The following is a 22,991-nucleotide window of genomic DNA, read 5'->3' on the forward strand; positions in this document are numbered from 1 at the left end:
ATGGCATCGAACACTGTGATTAGAGAATGTTTATTATTAGATATTAAAGTTGGATGACAGAAGGATTTTTGTCCTGGGAGAGGTTGCTAATTTCAACAGGAACGCTTAGTCAAAGGTCAAGATCATAAAGGTTGACCCAAAAAGGATTTCTCCAGTTGTAATGACAGAACTGAGAGTCAGGCAGCAAGTGCAGGTGAAACATTTAATAAAACAACAAAACCAGTAACGAGCCAATTACTTAAGGCTACACGCTGGTACACAGGAACAATACCAACTGGTGAGAAAACATAAGGGAGTTACATAAAGGGGAGGAAATGAAGGTAAGGAAGTTCAGGTGTGAATCATAATGATTAACAGGTGCACGTAATAATGAGTGCCAGGTGTGTGTAATGATTAATCCCAGGACGGGTGGTTAGTATTCTGGCGATGTTGTACGCCAGAGGGAAGGAGCGGGAGAAGATGTGACACCAGTGGAATATTAATCTTGACTCAGGCGTCCAATATCGCTGTTTGTTGGGGCAAGACAGTCCAAAATAAATTACGCCTGTATACATTTCCGTGGCCACCTCAGCAAATTCAGCAGGCCCTTTTAATAACCTTATTGAAAACCCTGAGAGGCCTAAACGGCCAGCTTAGCATCTATGGCTACAGGGTCAGGTCCGTACATGCACTGTGCAGTATACAGAGTCAATCCGATGAGACTCTTTTTCCTGATCCCCCCACCACTTTTACTGCAGCCTGAGTACAAGTTAATGCCCTGTTTAATGTGCGCATGACTCCGAGAGCAGAACACATACTGAAATGTGTTCCAGATGACAGTCATGTCACAGCCTACACACTCTGATGTGCTAAAAAAAAAGAGTGACTTGGCACCCTGTGACAGCGCTCTGTGCTGCTCTCTGCTCTCAGCGCCGATCGGAGCACTCAGCAACACTGACGAGGCCCTGACACACATTCTCACAACGAAATGACGCCACTGACTCACTGCTTTCAAAATTGTCTCTAGGAGGAATGCGGCTCTAATAGTCCTCTCTGTGCATCTTCTTGACAGTGGCACTGTGAAGTGGACGCAGATGGAGCCAGCCCAGCGAGCCCAGCGAGCCACCATGTAAATGTCATGTCAGTTTGTGCGCCCCATGGCTCACATTAAGTTGTTCAACTGTAAGAGCCTGGTTGTATCTGTATGTTTTCTCTCAAAGCCCTTTAACAATCTGCGATCCCTTTGATTTGAGAGTGGGCTGCTTCTTGGCCAGTCTGTGACACTGTGGATGAAAGAGCCGAGCTGGTCTGAGCCGGATCTAGGATGGACGTCTCTGGCCTCCACTCCCAGAGACAATGGTCCTATTGTGGGGTGGGTGTGCTGGCTGAGCCCTAGGGCTGGGTGTGCCACCATGGATCCAGCATGGGAGTGCAGGCCTGGGTGATAACGTAGTGGTACAGGTTTCTACTGGGCTCTGGCCTGGTGTCTACTCAAACATTCTGTGACACTGTGTCCACCTCAGAAAACAAGAGCGGTGTTGTAGGCCTATTGTGTCCCTGCCAAGACTTGGCCAGACCACAGCTCCAGAGCATTGCTGGGTGGAGAAGGTTGTTGATTCTCCCCAGAGAGCCCTTTAGTGATGTCTAAAACACCCAGACCTGTGCATGAGATTGTAACTAATCTGCATCGTTGTCTGTCACTGGGAGAGAATACTTTCTCATATGCAATGAGCGACGACGGAGAAAGAATTTGTAATGATTTCATCAGGTGCAAGATCATGTGTAAATCAGCTTATTGGTAGCTAGACACTGTCAGAAGTATACTCATATTCCAGTTCTTTCAGTACATGACTCATATAGGATAAATTATGTTGAACATATCTGAATGTGATATATAATTTGTTTTGTTAATGACAGAGCCTATGCAGAACCCAGAACCAGTCAGAGACATAACAGATAAATGTGAGGACAGGGAGCCATAACTGTCAGGGCTGATAGATGGACCTTTAAACTTCCCCAGATTCAGGTTAACCTGCTTTGTCCAGATGCACTGTTTGTCTGTCTGGAGCATGAACACTGTCAGCACCTGCCCTGTCCTGCCCTGCACAGTGTCTTTCTCTATCAGGGTGATTCACTTAAATGCATGCCTCTAAGCCCTAACCCTTCTTCTGAAGGGCACTTGACCTTGGGTCAGAGGAGGAGAATGGTAACAAGTAAGACCGAGAAACAGCTGTTGGGGTTGCTTTGATGTGGGTAATTGAATGTTTATTAATAAAGACTCTACATATGGATGTACAGTGGAACATAGACTCACCGGATAGCTTATTAGGTACACCGTCCGTTTATGAAAATGGTTAACTCCTACAGTGACAGTGAGTCACGTAGCCATGGCTTGCTATATCAAGCAGGCAGACAGGCATCAAGGCATTCAGTTACTGTTCGATTGAATGTTAGACTGGGGAAAACGAGTGACCTAAGCAACTTTGAGTGTGGTATGATTGTGGTGCCAGGCACGCTGGATCCAGGTACCCAAAAACACCTACCCTCCTGGGCTTTTCACGCACGACAGTGTCTAGGGCTTATCGAGAATGGTGCAACAAACCCAAAAAATCCAGTCAGCGGCAGTCCTGTGGGCGAAAACAGCTTGTTGATGAGAGAGGTCGTAGGAGAAGGGCAAGAATCGTGCAAGCTAACAAGCGGGCCACAAACAGACAAACAATGACGCAGTACAACTGTGGTGTGCAGAACGACATCTCGAAACGCACACCTCGTTGATCCTTGTCACGGTTGGGCTACTGGGTTTCACTTCTATCAGCTAAAAACAGGAAGGAGCCGCTCCAGTGGGCACAGTGGTCACGTGATCACCAACACGGGTGTAGAAGGAGTGGAAAAACATTGCCTGGTCCGACAAATCCCAGTTCCTGTTGTGTCATGCTGATGGCAGAGTCAGATTCTGGTGTAAGCAGCATGAGTCCATTTACCCATCCTTCCTGGTTTCAACGGTACAGGCTGATGCCATCTCGTCTGCATGGACCAACATCGCTGTGGAACGTTTCAAACTTGTAGAATCCATGTGTTTACCTTATATTCACATTGAACTGTAGGCTGTATATTTTGAAGTATTAGATTCATGCTGTAATATGATGGCGATATTTTACCTGGTCGTAGGTTAAGGTTCCCTTCAACTTATTCAATTCTATATTCTGTGATGGATAGCTTCATATATTTGCGCCCTTCCTCTAGGCACGTTCAGATAGAGATGAGAAAAACCTCCTTGACTGCATTGCTACTTGTACACTGAGTATACCAAACATTAGGAACACTTTTGCTCTCAAAACAGCTTCAGTTTGTCGGGGCATGGACTTAACAAGGTGTCGAAAGCATTCCACCGGGATGCTGTCCCATGTTGAGTCTAATGCTTCCCACAGTTGTGTCAAGTTGGCTGGATGTCCTTTGGGTGGTGGCCAATTCTTGATACACACAGGAAACTGTTGAGTGTGAAAACCCCAGAAATGTTGCAGTTCTTGGCACAAACCAGTACACCTACTACCATACCCCATTCAAAGCCCCTTAGTCCTTTGTCTTGCCCATTCACCCTCTGATGGCGCACACACACAATCCATGTCTCAATCGTCTCAAGACTTAAAAATCCTCTTTTAACCTGTCTCCACCCATTCATCTAAATCGTTTGAAGTGGATTTAACAAGTCACATCAATAAGGGATCATAGCGTTCATCTGGATTCACCTGGTCAGTCTATTTCATGGAAAGAGCAGGTGTTCTTAATGTTTTGTATACTCTGTGTATTTTGTAATGGTTGTCATGCATGTCTGTATGTGGTACGCATTGGGAAATATCCCACTATGAATGAATATCACACGTCCTCAGGGTATTTCTTATAAAAGGCTGATTGACAGAGACAGTAGAGGAATGCATTGCAAATGATAATATTGGCAGTTTAATGGTTCGATGAGATTTACTTCATCCACGAGAAGATTCCAGCTGCAGGAATGTAAGCAGTTGTCCAGTGACACAGAACTCAACATCACACTACCAGTCGGTACACCACCCTGCACCTTAGACACTGCTGCCCAACAGTATGTGCATAGTCATTGAACACTGGTCACTATAATAATGTTCACATACCGTTTACCAGCTTCATATGTATATACTGTTTTCTAGTCAAGGCTCATCCTATATAACTACTGCTGAACACAGCTTTTCTATTCATATACTGTCCATAATGTCTATACACAACATCATATACTGTATATATATATATATATGTATATTTATATTCGAGACTCTGACATTGCGCTACACCCGCAATAACATCTGCTAAATATGTGTACGCGACAAATAAAATGTGATTTGATTTGATAACACAATGAAGCAATGTATCACTCATCCTTGTGAACACAATTTTTGTAGGATATAGCTTAACTTGTTTAACTTGAACGTCTAACTTGAACTTTAGATAAGTGTGTTATGATCTTGATGTATTATTGATAGAGTGCGGTCTAACATTAACTGGTACACTCTGTAAATTGGATGTTTGACCTATTTAAACTCTTAAAATACCGAATATCAGTGACAAGTTTTGTTTAACTTTTGAATTTCAGACAGTACTGTTAGAATGTTGTGCCATACCATGTTTAGAGTTTCAGGCACTGTTGTAATCTATCCCCTCAACGAATGCCCATTCAGGGAGAGATTCAGTGATCCTCTGAAAGCTAGATGGAGAGACTAGTGAGCCAAGCCGCTCAGATTGAGGCTGCTCTCTCTCTGTTCTAATGAGTCACAGTGGGCTGTGGCGATCGCCTTCCTCACACTTGGTATGTGTAGTCCATTAGGCCGGTTCCAGACCAGCTCTGGGTGTGGGGCCCTAAACCTCATCAGCCCCAACCTCAGCCCCCTTTGGTCATTTGAGCCTCTGAGTGCACACAGGCGCTATGAGCCTGGCAAACTGTCAAACTGCCACTACTCCTTTTCGAAAACCTGTATATTGTTTGGACTTTTCTCAGAGACAGGAATGAGGACCATGCTTAAAGCAGGTTGTCCATGGATAGTTAGCAATGCAAGTACCCCCTTCCCCCTCTACTGACCTTCCTTGGGAGTTGAAACCCTAGTCGCCCCAGACTCATGGTTCTCCAGGGACTAGTCAACTTTATCTGTCTAATCATAGTGGTTATGTTATTGTTAGTTCCAGGTCATTTGGTGATAGAACCCATAACGAGCTATGGTGGGTATGTTTTGGTTTTATATTTACAGTACATTCACTGGTAGAGGAGGTGTGTAGCTGAAAAAACATATGGTTGTTTATTGAGGTATTGATGTTATTCTTTTACAAGAGGATGTCAGTTCTTATTGCCAATAACACACTTCCACGAGGTCAAATGTCCCCTGCATACTGAACTCCTGGGACAGGTACAGAACATGTATGAGGCTACAATTTTTTTGAAGAGGCTTGTTAAGAGGCAAAACAGTGGATAATCAGGAACCTGGGTGTGGGGATGTGAAATCCTAAAACAGGAAAAGGAGAGGCGCATGGCCTGTATGTTTCAGACTCCTGTTTTTTTTAAACTAGTTTGAGAGTAAACAGCTGACCAGCACATGGTCCTAGAGATGCTCTTGCACAGTAAGATCCTGTAAAACCCCATGATGCACCAGAACATTGAGGACTCTGGGAATAACAGGTCTGCCACCACACTCTCACAGGGGATGTTTTACCCATTGACTCTCCATATCTTTTACAGATTCCGCAGTCCTCATGGTAGGTAGTCTAGTGGTGGATTAGGGTTGTTGACCTCACCTGCTGGCTGTTTCCATGAGCAGTCCAGTTTACTGGTCGCCACACCTCTGTTTGCAATTTTGTTTGGCTCTGGTGCGCAGGTAAATTTTGCATGGGCGATGTTGAAATGTATACATTCGATTTTCTCCCAGTGCATTGCTTGAAACTTAATTGGGCTCCCAGATTCTTGGAAACTGAAATACTTGAGTAGGAGCAATAGAAAAATAGGAGTCTTTGTGCATTTTGGAGAATTTCAAGGAATGTGTCTGTTTTCTTGCAACTGGCCTTCGGTAGAGCAGGTCACGCCAAGAGCCTCAATGTGTTACCAGAGACTTCGGTGACACCCAGGATGAGTGATTGAATGCTAAATGAGTGCAGACCTTCACCAACTCTATATTTACAGGAGTCTAGTTCAGGAACCCACATCTCTCTCCTCTTAATTTATTCTGCTGGGAAACAAATCCATCTGTTTCGGTTTTGTGGTTTTTGCCACGATAGAACCGAAGTCAGTGAATTAACGATGAATAACAATTAGGCTTATCTTTGTGTGGATATAACATACGGTACAACATAAAATGACAAGGAATATAAAGTCCCTTTTGTGCAGCCATGTAGGCAACATGTCCCTCATATTGAAATAATTAATTTAGTTCTGGCCCACAACACACACATAGGCAACAATGTTATAATAGCTGTGGACAGGGATGAGAGGGGTTCTGAGCATCTGTGCTGGGAAATAGCCATTTCCATCCATTTCTCCAACATTCTCTTTTTCTCCCATTGAGCAACATTACATTACATTGAAAGTATAACAGAGGATGTTGTCATTGCAGAGCTGAGAGGATTTGGTTTCAACATACTGTATCTATCTGGCTGATTGCACTGTTACCAAAAACTTCCCTCCAACAGAACCTAAACTTTAAAGGCCCAATGCAGCTGTTTTTATATCAATGTCAAATAATTTATGTGTAACAATTAAGATCCTTACTGTAATAGTTTTCCATTAAAATGGTAAAAAATAAGAAACATAATGGTGGGAGGGGGAGTGCGCCTGAAAACTGAAAACTAGCTGTAATTGGCAGATAGGTTTGGAACTCTCTTTCTTATTGGTCTATTAACTTATTTAGGCAAGCCGAAACTCCACCCATTCAAACCCTGCTGATTAGAAGATCATGTAGATTGTATTTTCAACCAGCAAATGTCAGGAAATAACATTGATCCAATTTTTTCACACTTTACTCTACTAAGCATTCTTCATCTTTAGTGTTTTCTATGTAGGCGTTGTAAAATCCCCTCTTTCTCCTCTCTCCATGTGTCCTCCTCAGTGTCCAGGTCTCAGATGTCCTCAGAGAAGCAGGAGGCACTGATGGAGAACATGACCCGTATGGGGGACCGTTCCCGGGAGCTCCAGCAGTCCCTGGGCGACAGCTCCTCTCAGGCAAACCTCCTGGAGAAAATCTGGAAGCTGGAGAACCTGTTCCAGAACCACAGTGAGTCCTTACAGCAGCTGGGCCGGGCATTTCACGGCCTGGAGAGGGACATCAGGGATCTGCAGGGCCACTCCCAGTCGACAGACAGTGCAGTGGAGCAGCTGGGGGGCCGTGTCTCTACCCTGAACCAATCGTCCCAGAGGAACGTGAGTGGGCTGAGCAACCTGCTGGCCCAGGCCTCTGTCTCGCTGCACGACCACGACCTACTGCTGAAGAGTGCAGCGGATCAGGTGGACCAGCTCAAGGAGAGGCTTGAGGAGGTGGGCTGGACGGTGGACGCGGTCAACCACACATTCACGAGTGACATCAGCATCCATCACCTGAAGATTCAGGACCTGCAGGTGCAGATCAGCAATGTGAGCCAGGACACACGGTACATGAGGGAGACACAGGTGCAAATGGAGGAGACACTGAAGAACGAGGTGGAGATCCTCAGCACCGTCACAGAGGACCTGAGGCTCAAGGACTGGGAGCACTCCAATATCCTCAAGAACATCACCTTCCTAGAAGGTAATAACGGCCCCAACACTAATCACTGGCTTGAAGTTCATGTCATGATTATCCCCCTAGAGTCGATTGACACCCCGGGTCATCAATCTAAATTACATAACACAAAAATCCCCAGCAGAATCTGTGAGTTTAAGCTAGAGATACAGTATGTGTTATTGTATATCTCGCACTTCCACAGTGAAAGGGTGGCAGAGCTAGAGCAGTGTTTGTCAGACCATGACACATCCCGAAAATCAGTCTTCTCACATAAAAGTCTGTAGCATCCGAACGGTTTGACCTACAAAACTGCACTCTATGGAAAGGGGAAGATGTCAAAAACATGATGGTGTTCTCTGCTTTGCTCTACGACCCCCACAGTACCAGTTTAAAAAAAACGAATGTAAGTATGATGGTAGTTTTGTACCTACCCCAAAAAAGGGGTTAAATCTGTATCTCCTAGATTTAGGACAGACACTTTTAAATCTCGTTTTTATGATACATTTTTTGACTGTCCTTTTTGCTGTTTATGAATTTGCTATTCAATGGCCAAATTCTATATTTTATGTAAAATGTATACCTAGGAGTCCTAAAATTCCGAATCAAATAGCTAAATGATCCATAGTATGACCATTTTAAAACAATTCCTTATGTCATCTTAGCACCTCCACCTCCATGTTGATAGGAGTTGAGTGATGTTAATCTTTGCATAAAAAGACTTTAAACCAGTATCTGATGTATACTGTTTGTAGGTGGGACAGTGGTTTATTTAGGCTGGAAACAATTGTGGGTTACATTTAGAAGCCTCCAAAACCAAGGAACTCAGCCCTGTCATTAGTTCCCCCTCACATCACATTTGTTTGTCATTAAGTGTGGGTTTAGCCAGGAAAGCTGCACCTCGCCATGGTACTTGGTGTTTCTGGCCTGATGCCTCCTCTCCCCCTCCCTCCCTCCCTCCCTCCCTCCCTCCCTCCCTCCCTCCCTCCCTCCCTCCCTCCCTCCCTCCCTCCCTCCCTCCCCCCTCCCTCCCTCCCTCCCTCCCTCCCTCCCTCCCTCCATTTCCACGTCCCTCCCTCCCCTCCCTCCCTCCCTCCCTCCCTCCTCCCTCCCTCCCTCCCTCCCTCCTCTCCCTCCCTCCCTCCCTCCCTCCCTCCCTCCCTCCCTCCCTCCCTCCCTCCCTCCCTCCCTCCCTCCCTCCTCCCCCTCCCTCCCTCCCTCCCCCTCCCTCCCTCCCTCCCTCCCTCCCTCCCTCCCTCCCTCCATCCCTCCACCTCCCTCCCTCCCTCCCCCATCCCTCCCTCCTCCCTCCCTCCCTCCCTCCCTCCCTCCCCTCCCTCCCTCCCCCTCCCTCCCTCCCTCCCTCCCTCCCTCCCTCCATCCCTCCCCTCCCTCCCTCCCCTCCCTCCCTCCCTCCCTCCATCCCTCCCTCCCTCCCCTCCCTCCCTCCCTCCCTCCCTCCCTCCCCTCCCTCCCTCCCCCTCCATCTCCACATCCCTCCCTCCCTCCCTCCCTCCCTCCATCCCTCCCTCCTCTCCCTCCTCTCCCTCCCCCTCCCTCCCTCCCTCCCTCCCTCCCTCCCTCCCTCCCTCCCTCCCTCCCTCCCTCCCTCCCCTCCCTCCCTCCCTCCCTCCCTCCCTCCCTCCCTCCCTCCATCCCTCCACGTCCCTCCCTCCCTCCCTCCCTCCCCCCTCCCTCCCTCCCTCCCTCCCTCCCTCCCTCCCTCCCTCCCTCCCTCCCTCCCTCCCTCCCCTCCCTCCATCCCTCCCTCCTCCCTCCCTCCCTCCCTCCCTCCCTCCCTCCCTCCCTCCCTCCCTCCATCCCTCCCTCCCTCCCTCCCTCCCTCCCTCCCTCCCCCTCCCTCCCTCCCTCCCTCCCTCCCTCCCTCCCTCCCTCCCTCCCTCCCTCCCTCCCTCCCTCCCTCCCTCCATCCCTCCACATCCCTCCCTCCTCTCCCTCCCTCCATCCCAATGCCTTTTGCTTATGTTTCATGCCTACCTTCCAATTTGGCAGCGGTGGACAAATGAGAAGGGGGAAAAAAACATATTGCAAAAACACACATTTTTGCAAAGTTGAGAGGTGGATTAAGAAACTGTGATGTGTTGGTCTGAGGAGAGCGTTAGCATGGAAACATTTATAATCATCACACAGCCACTTGATTAACAGTAATGGCCTCAGGAGTGACCTGTTTGCTGTTTTAGTGAAGTGTCTTCAGGCTGGGAGGAGCAGTGTGTCTATTGGCTTAATTCTCATGGAAATGTGATTTTCATTATATAACATTGATCTTGCGCTGTTTTCATTGTTCACAAATGGTGAAACAAAATAAGGAAAATGTTCTTTTAGATAATTTGATAAATGGACATCCTGGTGTAAAACAATATCAGTCACCTAAAATAGCCTACTTTAAAAAAAAAGCAGTCTAATGTTTTCAAATAATCTATCTATCAGCTTGATATTAAATGTGTCAAAACTGATTGCTTTGCAGCCATTTTCCCTTGACATGCAATTAGCCCATTACTAACATATCGATTCTGCTCAGCCAAATCAGATTTGCTGATCCATTGTATGTTAAACATTCTCAATTGAATTAATAGAAGACTCTAAATAAGAAGTGATGAGTGGTACCGTTGATCCTACTAAAACAAACCAGTCACCGCTCAATTCAATTCAGTGTTTTCTCCTTCAGGCCCCCCAGGATGATATGACTTCCAAGTCAATCTGACTTCTCACTAGTCACTATTTCACTCCAATAGATTAATATTTTCCCAGTAAAGTTTCAGGCCAGGCCAGGGGATGTTGAGTGGCTCAAAGCATGGCCAGGACAGTATCTTAGGATATACAGATGTAGGATCTTAGTTTGATCAACCTGTTGCAGGAGAAATGTAAAACTTGTAGTGTATTTGAGGTTTAAAAAGTCTTCTGACATTTTTAAATGTCCACTTTGAAACGTCAGACTTGATTTTCCCTTGTGGAAAATATGTCAACCCCTACAAAAATGTCAATTCATTATAATCCACATAATAATTCACATTTCCTGTTGCTGCAGGATTATCTTCCTGCTGTAGCAAACTGTCACAAATTAAGATCCTACATCTGTAAGGATCAGATCACACCATTATGTGAAAAGCTACTTTGGAACATGTCAGTTGGACAAAACAAGACAAATGTCGAACTATTCCATTGTGGTTCCATTGTGGTGTACCTTGTGTAACATGTGCTTTCCATCAAGGCCAAGCTAATTCTACAAACAAGTCTGAAGTCAGTCCACCACTGGTTCCAAGTACAACAAACCATTGAACGTCCCTTAACCATGTTTCAGATTTAGCCTTAAGCTCCTCTGCTTTCGTCAGAGGGTGTGGTGAAACAAGAATGACATACCAACAGGAAACCAGTGTGACTTATGGGATTACACAACTTCAATAATCATATTGTCTTTATATTACAGTATATTAATCAGTTTATATTATCTTGGGATCAACTTAATGCTTTAATTACGTTGTTTTCAACAGGGCCTCCAGGACCAAAGGGTGAGAAGGGCGATGTTGGGCCACTTGGGTCCCCTGGTGTGGCAGGCCTCACAGGGATGAGCGGTTCGTACACTGTACAGTACTGTCATTTGTCCTATTCTAGCTTTCAACATACATTACTTTCTTCAACCATTATTTAAACCAATTTTTTCTAAACGTATCTTACTGTAATTGGCCCAGGTCCCAATTGTGATTTATGTAAACCCTCAAGGACCCTCAAAGACTTATTTCCAAGAAGAATGCTGAAAGCAAGCCTCCCTTTAGGAACATGGGACATTTGTTATAGCCACCCAAAGCACTCCTCCTACCACATTCAAAATCTCAGTTGTTCCACTCATTCCTACTCATTAAAGAGTTGGGTACTCCAGTACATTACCTTGTGAGTAATGCAGTGACAATATCTTCAATACCTAGTGAACGGGACCACTGGTGGTTCCAAACCCATAAATCCACTGTTTGCTAACAACCTAATAACAGCCCCTCAAACTGGGCTCAAAGCATCCTGGGAAAGGGAGTAAGGGCATTCCATTAGATAGTCTTTCATGACATAATGAAGTGGTGAATAAAGAAAGAGAACATTGGAGAATGTTATTATGGCATGCAATCGTACTCAAATATCCCGATAAGATAGGTTGTTTTCATTCTTTGAAATGCATGCCAGATATCCTGTTTGAAAAGACGGGAAAATACATGTATCTATGTCTTCCCGGCAGGTTTTACAGGAGAAAAAGGCACCCAGGGTCCAAGGGGACTAAAAGGCCCGAGCGGCTCCGACGGCCGACAGGGGGAGAAAGGGGATATGGGACCCAAAGGGCCCAAAGGTATGTCTGATATCATTACTGTCTGACAGCTGTATAATCATTAGTTCAACTATCATCTGTACCTTCCTGTCTCTTTGAACCTTAAAGGGGTGCTCTCACCGATTGTGCCACCGTGCTCTCTCTTTGGCTCAGGCTCCAGAGAAGGTAATCCAAGGCAGATGGATGGAGGATCAGGGTCAATTCCGTCTGATTTGTTGTGTCTCATTGACAACTATATCTGCAGGCCCTCTGCCTTCCCATCCTAACCCACAGCAGACCTACCTTATCAGCTGATGTGCTGAGCCAACCTAAAACATTGAAGATAGAAATACACTTCATGATCAAAAGTATGTGGACACGTGCCCATCGAACATATAATTTCAAAATTTTGGTCATTAATATTTTTATTTTACTAGGCAAGTCAGTTAAGAACAAATTCTTATTTTCAATGACGGCCTAGGAACAGTGGGTTAACTGCCTGTTCAGGGGCAGAACGACAGATTTGTACCTTGTCAGCTTGGGGATTTGAACTTGCAACCTTTCGGTTACTAGTCCAACACTCTAACCACTAGGCTAACCACTAGGCTACCCTGCTACCCCAATATGGAGTTGCCTACACCTTTGCTGGAACATTGCTACGGCGACATGCTTCCATTCAACCAAGTCAGTTAGATTTTTACACGCTACACACTTCAGCACTCGGCGGTCCCATTCTGTGAGCTTGCGTGGCCTATCACTTCGTGGCTGAGCCATTGTTGCTCCTAGACATTTCCACTTCACAAAAACAGCACTTACAGTTGACCGGGGAAGCTCTAGAAAGGCAGAAATTTTACAACCTGACTTGTTGGAAAGGTGGCATCCTATGACGGTGCCACGTTGAAAGTCACTGAGCTCTTAAGGGGTCAATTAGAAATGTCCTCACATTTTTTGTCCATTAAAATAACATCAAATTGATCAGAAATACAGCGTAGGCATGGTTAATGAGACATAACAACAATTGGAGACCATTGGAGTCTATAGCCACGTCTCAAAGCCTTCTAGAAGGCCGTTTCCTCTTTCGTCACCTTGTGTGTTGGAAAGCAGCACTTGTTATGAAAGATATGAAAGATATGTGTGAGAGATACTCCTCTCACACACATGATTTGAGACACAGCGCCTTATCGTATTGGTCATAGATTTGACTCTCCACAATAGGCCTATTCTATTTCTCCATGCTAAACAAGCAGCTGTTCTGGATCAGTTTAGTTTGGCTGAACTGTCCGGCGCTGGAGGCTTAAACCCCTGTGAGCCAACGACATTAAGATGGGATGTGGATGCCCTGTGCTGTCTATCTGCCCAGGCCTCCCAGGCCCAGCTCTATTAGACTAACTCACTGAGACTACAACACACAATTAACAGGGTTAGAGAAATATCAGTGATGCTTGCAAAAGGGTCCTTGTGGAAAAGGCAGAGGTGTTTTTGGGCTTGTTAAAGCAGGCCTATGAATAGCCAGGCAGTTTCATTAAGTCTGTTTTTCTGTGAATAGTGGTGTTTGCAGTAGGTGTTTGAACCAGAGTGGTCAATTTCTCAACCTACACTGAGGATGTGGTCAGCACAGAGCACTACCCGACACTTGGTGGTTCGGTCTGGGCGCCACTGCAATTGGTCCCTTTCCTGTGATTTTGAATATGAAAATTCACGAAGTAAACGTGGGATAATGGTCACTTTATAATCATTGTGTAATGTTACTTTATTACAGTAACAGCTCATAACCACACCTTGGGGTTTTAGACTTGTAATTACAGAGAAATGTTCCCACAGAACTGAGCGGTAGGACTTCATCAAAGGCATATCTTTAGTTTGTTATTTTTATGAATATTAACTTAAATAGTACAATAATATTTCCTTTTGCCAGATTTCGTGGTGTCCTCTATTATCATGGACATACTTCTGGTATTACACATTAAAATACAACAAATCTGAAGATTTTATTGAGCGGAATTAAAGATTGAAATGGAATGATTACTTCATTTTTTACAGCCTCTCTCAAGTCCAGACAGTAAATCTAGAATTTCAGATGAAACTGCAAGGCTCCAGAATGTCCCTGCGTCCACACTCCGATCCTCATCAGATCAACATCAGATGCCCTCATTCAGGACACAAATGTCTTCAAGGAGGATCTACTTTCAATCGCATTTATAAGACTGTTAACTGGCCTCAAGTAGTGAAGCTTTTCTATGTCTGTAAAGCATATAACATCATCGGACAAGCCAGAAAGATGCCATAACGATTCTCTCCGCTCACTCTGAAAGAGGAGATGCAGGACAACTGTGCTTTCAGCCTCTCAATCCCAGTCATTTTGTTAATTAAATCCTTTAATCGTTAAATTGATGTTGTCTTTTGCCCTGACCCCTTTTTGTCTTTCAACATTTGGCATACAATCCACAGACAGCTGAGTTGCCTCAGATGTTGAGAGCAACAAAAAAAACAATGGCCCACAATAATGGACTTCAGATCACAGAGAATCAAGGACATATGGGTTCATGTTGACTTTTGGGGAAACATACACCCTGACCATATTTGCTATTTGTACTGTTTCTAGTCCGCTGCATTGGCTAGGAAAACCAAAAGCCGAAGGGGGTTGTAGTTTACAAGGGGGTTGTCCTATAATTTGTATGTCTAATGACAAGGTGATTCCATTTAGTTCGTGAGGCTTCAATTCAGGTTAACAAGATAATAAGGTATCCAAAGGGAAATTGAGCTGAGGGATAATGTTTAATTTCAGACCTGAGGTTGGTATATCTGGCGTTCTTCTCAGGGTGAGGGGGGCTATTTTAGAGCTACTTTATGTTCCCCCAACCAAGAGCAAAAAGACCCTCTCATGTCTCCCAAGTATTCCAGTAAGGCAATTTGGAAACCTCAAACCATAGCCTATATTTAGGCCTAATCCCTGCCCACCCAGAGTCAACCATGACAGACGGAGAGGGCACCGCTCAGAGAAGTAGCATGCTGGAAGGTTCTCTAGGGACATACACGTAATACTGTTCTTCTTCAACTGAATCACCTGTGTTCAGTTTAATTTTGTACTTGCATGATGTTATATACACTGCTCAAAAAAATAAAGGGAAAACTTAAACAACACAATGTAACTCCAAGTCAATCACACTTTTGTGAAATCAATCTGTCCACATAGGAAGCAACACTGATTGACAATACATTTCACATGCTGTTGTGCAAATGGAATAGATAACAGGTGGAAATTATGGTGGCAATTAGCAAGGTGGCAATTAGCAAGACACCCCCAATAGAGGAGTGGTTCTGCAGGTGGTGACCACAGACCACTTCTCAGTTCCTATGCTTCCTGGCTGATGTTTTGGTCACTTTTGAATGCTGGCGGTGCTTTCACTCTATTGGTAGCATGAGACGGAGTCTACAACCCACACAAGTGGCTCAGGTAGTGCAGCTTATCCAGGATGGCACGGCACATCAATGCGAGCTGTGGCAAGAAGGTTTGCTGTGTCTGTCAGCGTAGTGTCCAGAACATGGAGGCGCTACCAGGAGACAGGCCAGTACATCAGGAGACGTGGAGGAGGCCGTAGGAGGGCAACAACCCTGCAGCAGGACCGCTACCTCCGCCTTTGTGCAAGGAGGAGCAGGAGGAGCACTGCCAGAGCCCTGCAAAATGACCTCCAGCAGACCAAAAATGTGCATGTGTCTGCTCAAACGGTCAGAAACAGTCTCTATGAGGGTGGTATGAGGGCTCGACGTCCACAGGTGGGGGTTGTGCTTACAGCCCAACACCGTGCAGGACGTTTGGCATTTGCCAGAGAACACCAAGATTGGCAAATTCGCCACTGGTGCCCTGTGCTCTTCACAGATGAAAGCAGGTTCACACTGAGCACATGTGACAGACGTTACAGAGTCTGGAGACGCCGTGGAGAACGTTCTGCTGCCTGCAACATCCTCCAGCATGACCGGTTTGGCGGTGGATCAGTCATGGTGTGGGGTGGCATTTCTTTGGGGGGCCGCACAGCCCCCCATGTGCTCGCCAGAGGTAGCCTGACTGCCATTAGGTACCGAGATGAGATCCTGAGACCCCTTGTGAGACCATATGCTGGTGCGGTTGGCCCTGGGTTCCTCCTAATGCAAGACAATGCTAGACCTCATGTGGCTGGAGTGTGTCAGCAGTTCCTGCAAGAGGAAGGCATTGATGCTATGGACTGGCCCGCCTGTTCCCCAGACCTGAATCCAATTGAGCACATCTAGGACATCATGTCTCGCTCCATCCACCAACGCCACGTTGCACCACAGACTGTCCAGGAGTTGGCGGATGCTTTAGACCAGGTCTGGGAGGAGATCCCTCAGGAGACCATCCGCCACCTCATCAGGAGCATGCCCAGGCATTGTAGGGAGGTCATACAGGCACGTGGAGGCCACATACACTACTGAGCCTCATTTGGACTTGTTTTAAGGACATTACATCAAAGTTGGATCAGCCTGTAGTGTGGTTTTCCACTATAATTTTGAGTGTGACTCCAAATCCAGACCTCCATGGGTTGATCAATTTGATTTCCATTGATCATTTTTCTGTGATTTTGTTGTCAGCACATTCAACTATGTAAAGAAAAAAGTATTTTATAAGAATATTTCATTCATTCAGATCTAGGATGTGTTATTTTAGTGTTCCCTTTATTTTTTTGAGCAGTGTATTAATCTGTGTTACTTCTTATTCTGCCACTGAGCGTAACACAATATTTTGGTGTCTGTCTTTCGTTTCCAAGGTGACAAAGGAGACAGAGGACTGAAGGGCGAGAAGGGAGACCGAGGTGACCGTGGTGAAAAAACAGGTGGGACCAGTGAGCAGTGAAGAGTTATGGGATTGCTGATCCCTCCTCATCCTCCAAATGATCTTGGTCGATGATGGTGTCCATTGTTATCTGCGTACATATCGCTGACACTGCTGCATCGTAAAATGAGTTATTGGAATAGGTTGTAATAAAACCCAGGTAGGCTATAGAATTTAACCCTAACTGACCTACCAATCAACTTTCACTACCTCTGCAGTCCTTCGGGGGGTGAAGGAGTGCAGAGGGTCTTTTGAGGCCTTTTCCCTCTCTGTTTTGCTTTGGAATGCTGTTTATTCCATCACAACACATTCCAAAACTCAGCACCAGAGCTGAAGTCACATGCTGGTCTCAGTCTAGTGAGTTCATTACTCATTTACATCAGTAGCTGGAGGCTCTCACCTGGCAGACCCCACTTGTAAACAGGGATGCCAGTGGATCAAACAGATAAATAAACTATTTTTATGGACCGAGCCACAACAGGCATAAATCTCTGCTCTACTTGTACATGGAACGGTCACCTCATATGTTGAAGCAGTTATTAGCGTGACGTTTTACAGGATTCTTCCTGTATCCAAACCACTCAATATGGCTTACCTCACCAAATAATAAGTATCAAAACATTTATTCACCGAGTTTGAAGCATGGGCAAACTGGTTAGTAGGCCTGGTTGTACTGAGTGGGCCTGTCGTATCGTTGTACAGTATACGCCCTCACACCCCCACTGACAGGTAATTTCAATAAAACCACAATGTGTTTTCAAGCAGGGAAAGAAAACAAACCCGCAAACCTCAATTTCTTCCCTCACACAGGAAATATTATTCTTTCTCTATGACATCATTAAACCCATTTTGGTGTGATGAGAGCTGGAACGGTGTTCTTATTAAAGTGACAGCTACAAACATCTGAAATACATTTCTCTTCATTAGCTACAACCAGGAAAAGATCAGAACTCCACATTCAAAGCCATGTGATTTAAGAGGTTTTCTTCTGGTACTTGGTCTGGATTTGTTTCCATAATTGTCAAGCTCTCATGCTAGTGGTTGATGGAAAGCAGTGGTGTCACACAAAGTATAGGTCCTCGTAGTGAGAGGAGGGTCTGTCACAGCTCAGACACCGTGGGGCTCTACCCCAGTCCCCTTGTTCATTTATCTTCTTTACCCCGCTATACTTTTAGAATGTCACAACTGACAACCATGCTTCTCCTAGAAGGCTGAGAGCTGGCGCTTACCTCAGGCTGAGGGTTAGGGCTGAGAGCTGGGGCTGAGAGTTGGGGGTGCAGTTGAACCTAAAGCCCCATATACCGTAACTAGCGTGACAAGCTGTAAAATGTCAGGTGCTTTAAAGCTTACTTGGTAATTGTTGCCATAGCGTTGCCTTTCACCCTAACATCCACACACTTCTCAGGATGGGGGTACTGAACTTTGATACGATATCCCAAGTGTCCAACAGAAACTGGAGTAAGCTTGGATTGGAAAGATTATTTTTACAGGACAGGCACAAGCTCCATTCTCCACATTTGAAGTGTAAACCCGGTGCTGAGTTAGAGACTTTACTCATATACACATGCGGGAGCGGTCACATTTACACATGAACAACCTGAAGTTGTGAACATAACACACATTCACGCGTGCACTCAGAACTGCACACACACACGCCCCAAAATGCACAACATTGTCTTAGTCCATTGGTCCAGAAATGTTGTTGCAAAGGGTGGTTCCCTGCCAGATGTTGTAAGCTGTTGCGCTAAGATTCAGATTCACTCTCTTCCTCTTCCCTAAGAGTAGAGAGGAAGGTATAACGTTTGGTTGACTGCCAGTTTTATAGGTCAGTGTAGCCATTTTTGTTTTTTTAATCAGTTATTGTTTATGGGCTTATTATGTGTTCATACATGCCAAAATCAAGTCAGATATCATTTTCCCCCAGTGTATTTGTAATGAGTATGATGGGAGACAGAGTGCTTGTTTCAAGCACAGGGCGCAGCAGGTGTTTATTTAGTAAAGGACCACAGGAGGAGGGAGGTAGCTGGGTCCAGGGATAGGCAGAAGGTCATACACAGGGAATCCAAAAAGGTAACAGTACAGGCAAGGAAAATGGCTAATGACGTCGTCCGGGATATCAGGCAAGAGGTTGATGACAGGAAATCTGATAGGCAAAAGTACAGGCAGGAAATAGAGAAAAATAAATAGAAAAAAAACTATGTTCGTGAATGGATAAAATTGACAAAAACTATGATATACAGGAGGACTAATATGGCCCTAAACAGCACTCCGCCTAGACCGTGGACAAAAACAAACAATACCTCACAATGATGGGATACAATGGACTGAACTAAATAGTGTGTGTAAATGGCATACAGGTGTGTGAACAGGTGATCAGAATTCAGGTGATTGGGAGCTGGAGAGTGAGCTGCGTTCAAGGGATCTACATGTTTGAGAGTTGGAAGCAGACGTTACAGTATTTTAATAATGAAAAGACCCAGTTAAAATTGTAGCTGTAAGTATAACAAAGTGGGCCAGTGCTCCAATCGCCAAATGCACAGTTGGAAACGTGCCTGCTTTCATAAGGTATTGACAGCACTGTTTTTAGTGTTTTCTCCTGTAAGATTAAACAGCTCTTTTTCTAGAACAAATACTTCAGTTGTGAAACTACAGAGAGATGTCATGAGCGTATTTTAGTTGGCAGTGTTTATTATGATTTTTGTGGAAAAGCAGAAGGGAGGCTGATGTCTATGAATCCAAAAAATAGTAATTATACAGATGATTAACAAAACACGAACACAACCGTATTTATACCTTGGTTTTTATGGTAAATGTGAATTAAAAAACGGTGGTTTTCATACGCATACCTTGTCCATAATGTAGAGGCCTATGTGATTTTCATTGAAGAGGTAAGGGAGGATGATGTGATTTGCATAACATACCAATACTAATGGACATACAGTACCAGTCAAAGGTTTGGACACACCTACTCATTCAAGGGTTTTACTTTACAAAACCATGAAATAACACATGGAATCATGTAGGAACCAAAAAAGTGTTAAACAAATCCAAATATATTTTATATTTAAGATTCTTCAAAGTAGCAACCCTTTGCATTTGTCACACCCTGATTTGTTTCACCTGTCTTTGTGCTTCTCTCCACCCCCCTCCATGTGTTGCCCATCTTCCCCATTATCCCCAGTCTATTTGTACCTCTGTTTGTCTGTTGACAGTTCTTTTTTTTTGTCAAGCCTATCAGCGGTTTTCCCCTTGCTCCTGTCTTTTTCTTGTTTTCCCGGTATTGACCATTCTGCCTGTACCTTGTCACACCACCCTGGATTATTGACCTCTGCCTGCCCTTGACATGTTGTTTTTCCTGCCCCCTGTTCTAGTAATAAACAGTTGTTACTTTGACACTGTCTGCATCGGGTTCTTCTCCTGAAACGTGATGGCTTTGCACACTCTCTCAACCAGCTTCATGAGGTAGTCACCTGGAATGCATTTCAATTAACAAGTGTGCCTTGTTAAAAGTTCATTTGTGGAATTTCTTTCCTTCTTAATGTGTTTGAGCCAATCAGTTGTGTTGTGACAAGGTAGGGGACGTATACAGAAGATATCCCTTTTTGGTAAAAGACCAAGTCCATATATGGCAAGAACTGCTCAAATAAGCAAAGAGAAACGACAGTCCATCATTACTTTAAGACATGAAGGTCAGTCAATCCGGAACATTTCAAGAACTTTGAAAGTTTCTTTAAGTGCAGTCGCAAAAACCATCAGGCAATATGATGAAATGGCTCTCATGAGGACCGCCACAGGAAAGGAAAAGCCAGAGTTAGAAGATACTTGTTTGGGCCAAGAAATACGAGCAATGGACATTAGACCGGTGGAAATCTGTCCTTTGGTCTGATGAGTCCAAATGTGCGATTTTTGGTTTCCAACCGCTGTGTCTTTGTGAGACTCGGAGTAGGTGAATGGATGACCTCTGTATGTGTGATTCCCAACCTCAAGCATGGAGGAGGAGGTGTGATGGTGTGGAGTTGCTTTGCTGGTGACACTGTATGATTTATTTAGAACTCAAGGCACACTTAACCAGCATGGCTACCACAGCATTCTGCAGTGATTGTCATCCTATCTGCTTTGTGCTTAGTGGGACTATCATTTGTTTTTCAACAGGATAATGACCCAACACATCTCCAGGCTGTGTAAGGGCTATTTGACCAAGAAGGAGAGTGATGGAGTGCTGCATCAGATGACCTGGCCTCCACAATCACCCGACCTCAACCCAATTGAGATGGTTTGGGATGAGTTGGACTGCAGAGTGAAGGAAAAGCAGCCAACAAGTGCTCAGCATATGTGGGAACTCCTTCAAGACGGTTGGAAAAGCATTCCAGGTGAAGCTGGTTGAGAGAATACCAAGAGTGTGCAGAGCTGTCATCAAGGCAAAGGGTGGCTCCTTTGAAGAATCTAAAATCGAAAATATATTTAGATTTGTTTAACACTTTTTTGGTACTACATGATTCCATATGTGTTATTCATAGTTTGATGTCTTCACTATTATTCTAGAAAATAGTAAAAATAAAGAAAAACCCCTTGAATGAGTAGGTGTGTCCAAACTTTTGACTGGTACTGTACCTTTGTGTGCCTCCTTGTCTTTAAAACAAAGACACAAAAGTGAGCAGTTCAATCATCTTCACCCAAAACATCTAGCCTTCAACATATTCTAATGGCCTACATATTATTACCTCTCTGTTGATTGATATCCATTGAATTGTGTCCTTTTTCTTTTTGCACAATATGAAAAGGTAGATGGTGTCATCATAAAACAATATCAACTTAGATAATACCTTACATTGTGCCGGCACCTGCTGCCTTTCAAATTCAAATCCAAATGTTTCAGTTGGGCAGTTAGGTTCCTGCAAGGACCCCCACCAACTAAAGAGGTTCCTCGATGAACCCCACCTCATATGGGCTTCTTGGAAGAACCTTCTGGGGGCATTTTCAGTGCCAGGAACCCTAGGGTTCATAGAAGAACCGTTGTTGAACCCCACATTCTTTGAATGTGGTGGACAGGAGGCACCCAGATCAGCCTCCCACTGAGTTTGCTGGGGGAAAGAGACGCTTACACACACACACACACACACACACACACACACACACACACACACACACACACACACACACACACACACACACACACACACACACACACACACATCTCTGGGAGGTGAGGTCTTGCATATGAAACTCCCTTAGGGACCGTGAGCAGGGGCACCTACAGTCCAGGGTAGAACACAGATTGTGTTTGCCTAACCAAAGAACTGACAAACACATTTAGTCAATGAAAGCCAGAGAGATGTAGTGGTGTTTGTTTTCAGATGCACAGATATCAAGCAGAGATACATTATAGAGTAAATGCTTGTACAAGTTGACAAACTCAACATGGGAGATTGTTTGTTATATTGTCCTTGTTCTGCAGTAGGCTACAGCTATTTAGTTTGTCTTGACAAACGGTAATAATTTTACTTGATGATATGGCTGATATCCTATCCCTGCGTCTCTATTTCTTGTGACAGCATTCTCAGACCTAATTCCACTAACGGATAGGGGAGGCTTTCCTTCTACTGCAGCACATAGTCATAAATGTCTCTCTGTAACAGTGTAACATGGCCCTCTAAAGTGCACTCAATTCTATTTCTCATTTCCCACTTCTCTAAAGGAAGTATTTTATGATTCACTTACAGCTGTACGACTGTTAAGTTTTAGTGATACTACAGTGTCGTGTCTTTGGCTATGCCGGATTAAGTGATATAACATGCTATTCTATAAAATAATTTATCCGTAATTAATATTACCTGATTGAGCTTATCATGTAAATGTAATTAACTAGAGTGTCGGGCACCACGAAATAATATTTATAGAGCTGTTATCTTCCGAATAAACTCTTAAAGACCTAGTAATATTTTACAATATTAATCGTCATCTTAATTCAGTCTCATCTGGAAGTTGTAAATTCTTGGTGATCTAGTTTGGAGTGGACTACATCCTATTTAGTTTGGGCTAAATCGAGTTGTTCTTGACAACGATTTTGTTCAAGAGTTTGTGCTCGTTCATTGTCATA

The 22,991-nt window shown here is 44.6% G+C and overlaps 1 protein-coding gene across 2 annotated transcripts in view; it reads left to right on the top strand.

Moving 5' to 3' along the window:
* Positions 1-22,991, top strand: part of LOC118386901 (scavenger receptor class A member 5-like) — a 57,445-nt gene that overhangs the window by 14,473 nt on the left and 19,981 nt on the right. Inside the window, exons 4-8 of one of the 2 annotated variants that reach the window (XM_052523585.1) lie at positions 7,095-7,769; positions 11,252-11,332; positions 11,983-12,090; positions 16,830-16,895; positions 21,047-21,508. In XM_052523585.1, the coding sequence (XP_052379545.1) occupies positions 7,095-7,769; positions 11,252-11,332; positions 11,983-12,090; positions 16,830-16,895; positions 21,047-21,051 (935 nt within the window). In that variant the 3' untranslated portion in view covers positions 21,052-21,508. Of the gene's footprint in view, positions 1-7,094; positions 7,770-11,251; positions 11,333-11,982; positions 12,091-16,829; positions 16,896-21,046; positions 21,509-22,991 lie in introns of those variants that run through there. The other variant, XM_035774875.2, reaches the window with a different exon arrangement.

This window comes from Oncorhynchus keta, chromosome 8 (genome assembly GCF_023373465.1).
Source record: "Oncorhynchus keta strain PuntledgeMale-10-30-2019 chromosome 8, Oket_V2, whole genome shotgun sequence".
Classification (NCBI taxonomy): Eukaryota; Metazoa; Chordata; class Actinopteri; order Salmoniformes; family Salmonidae; genus Oncorhynchus; species Oncorhynchus keta.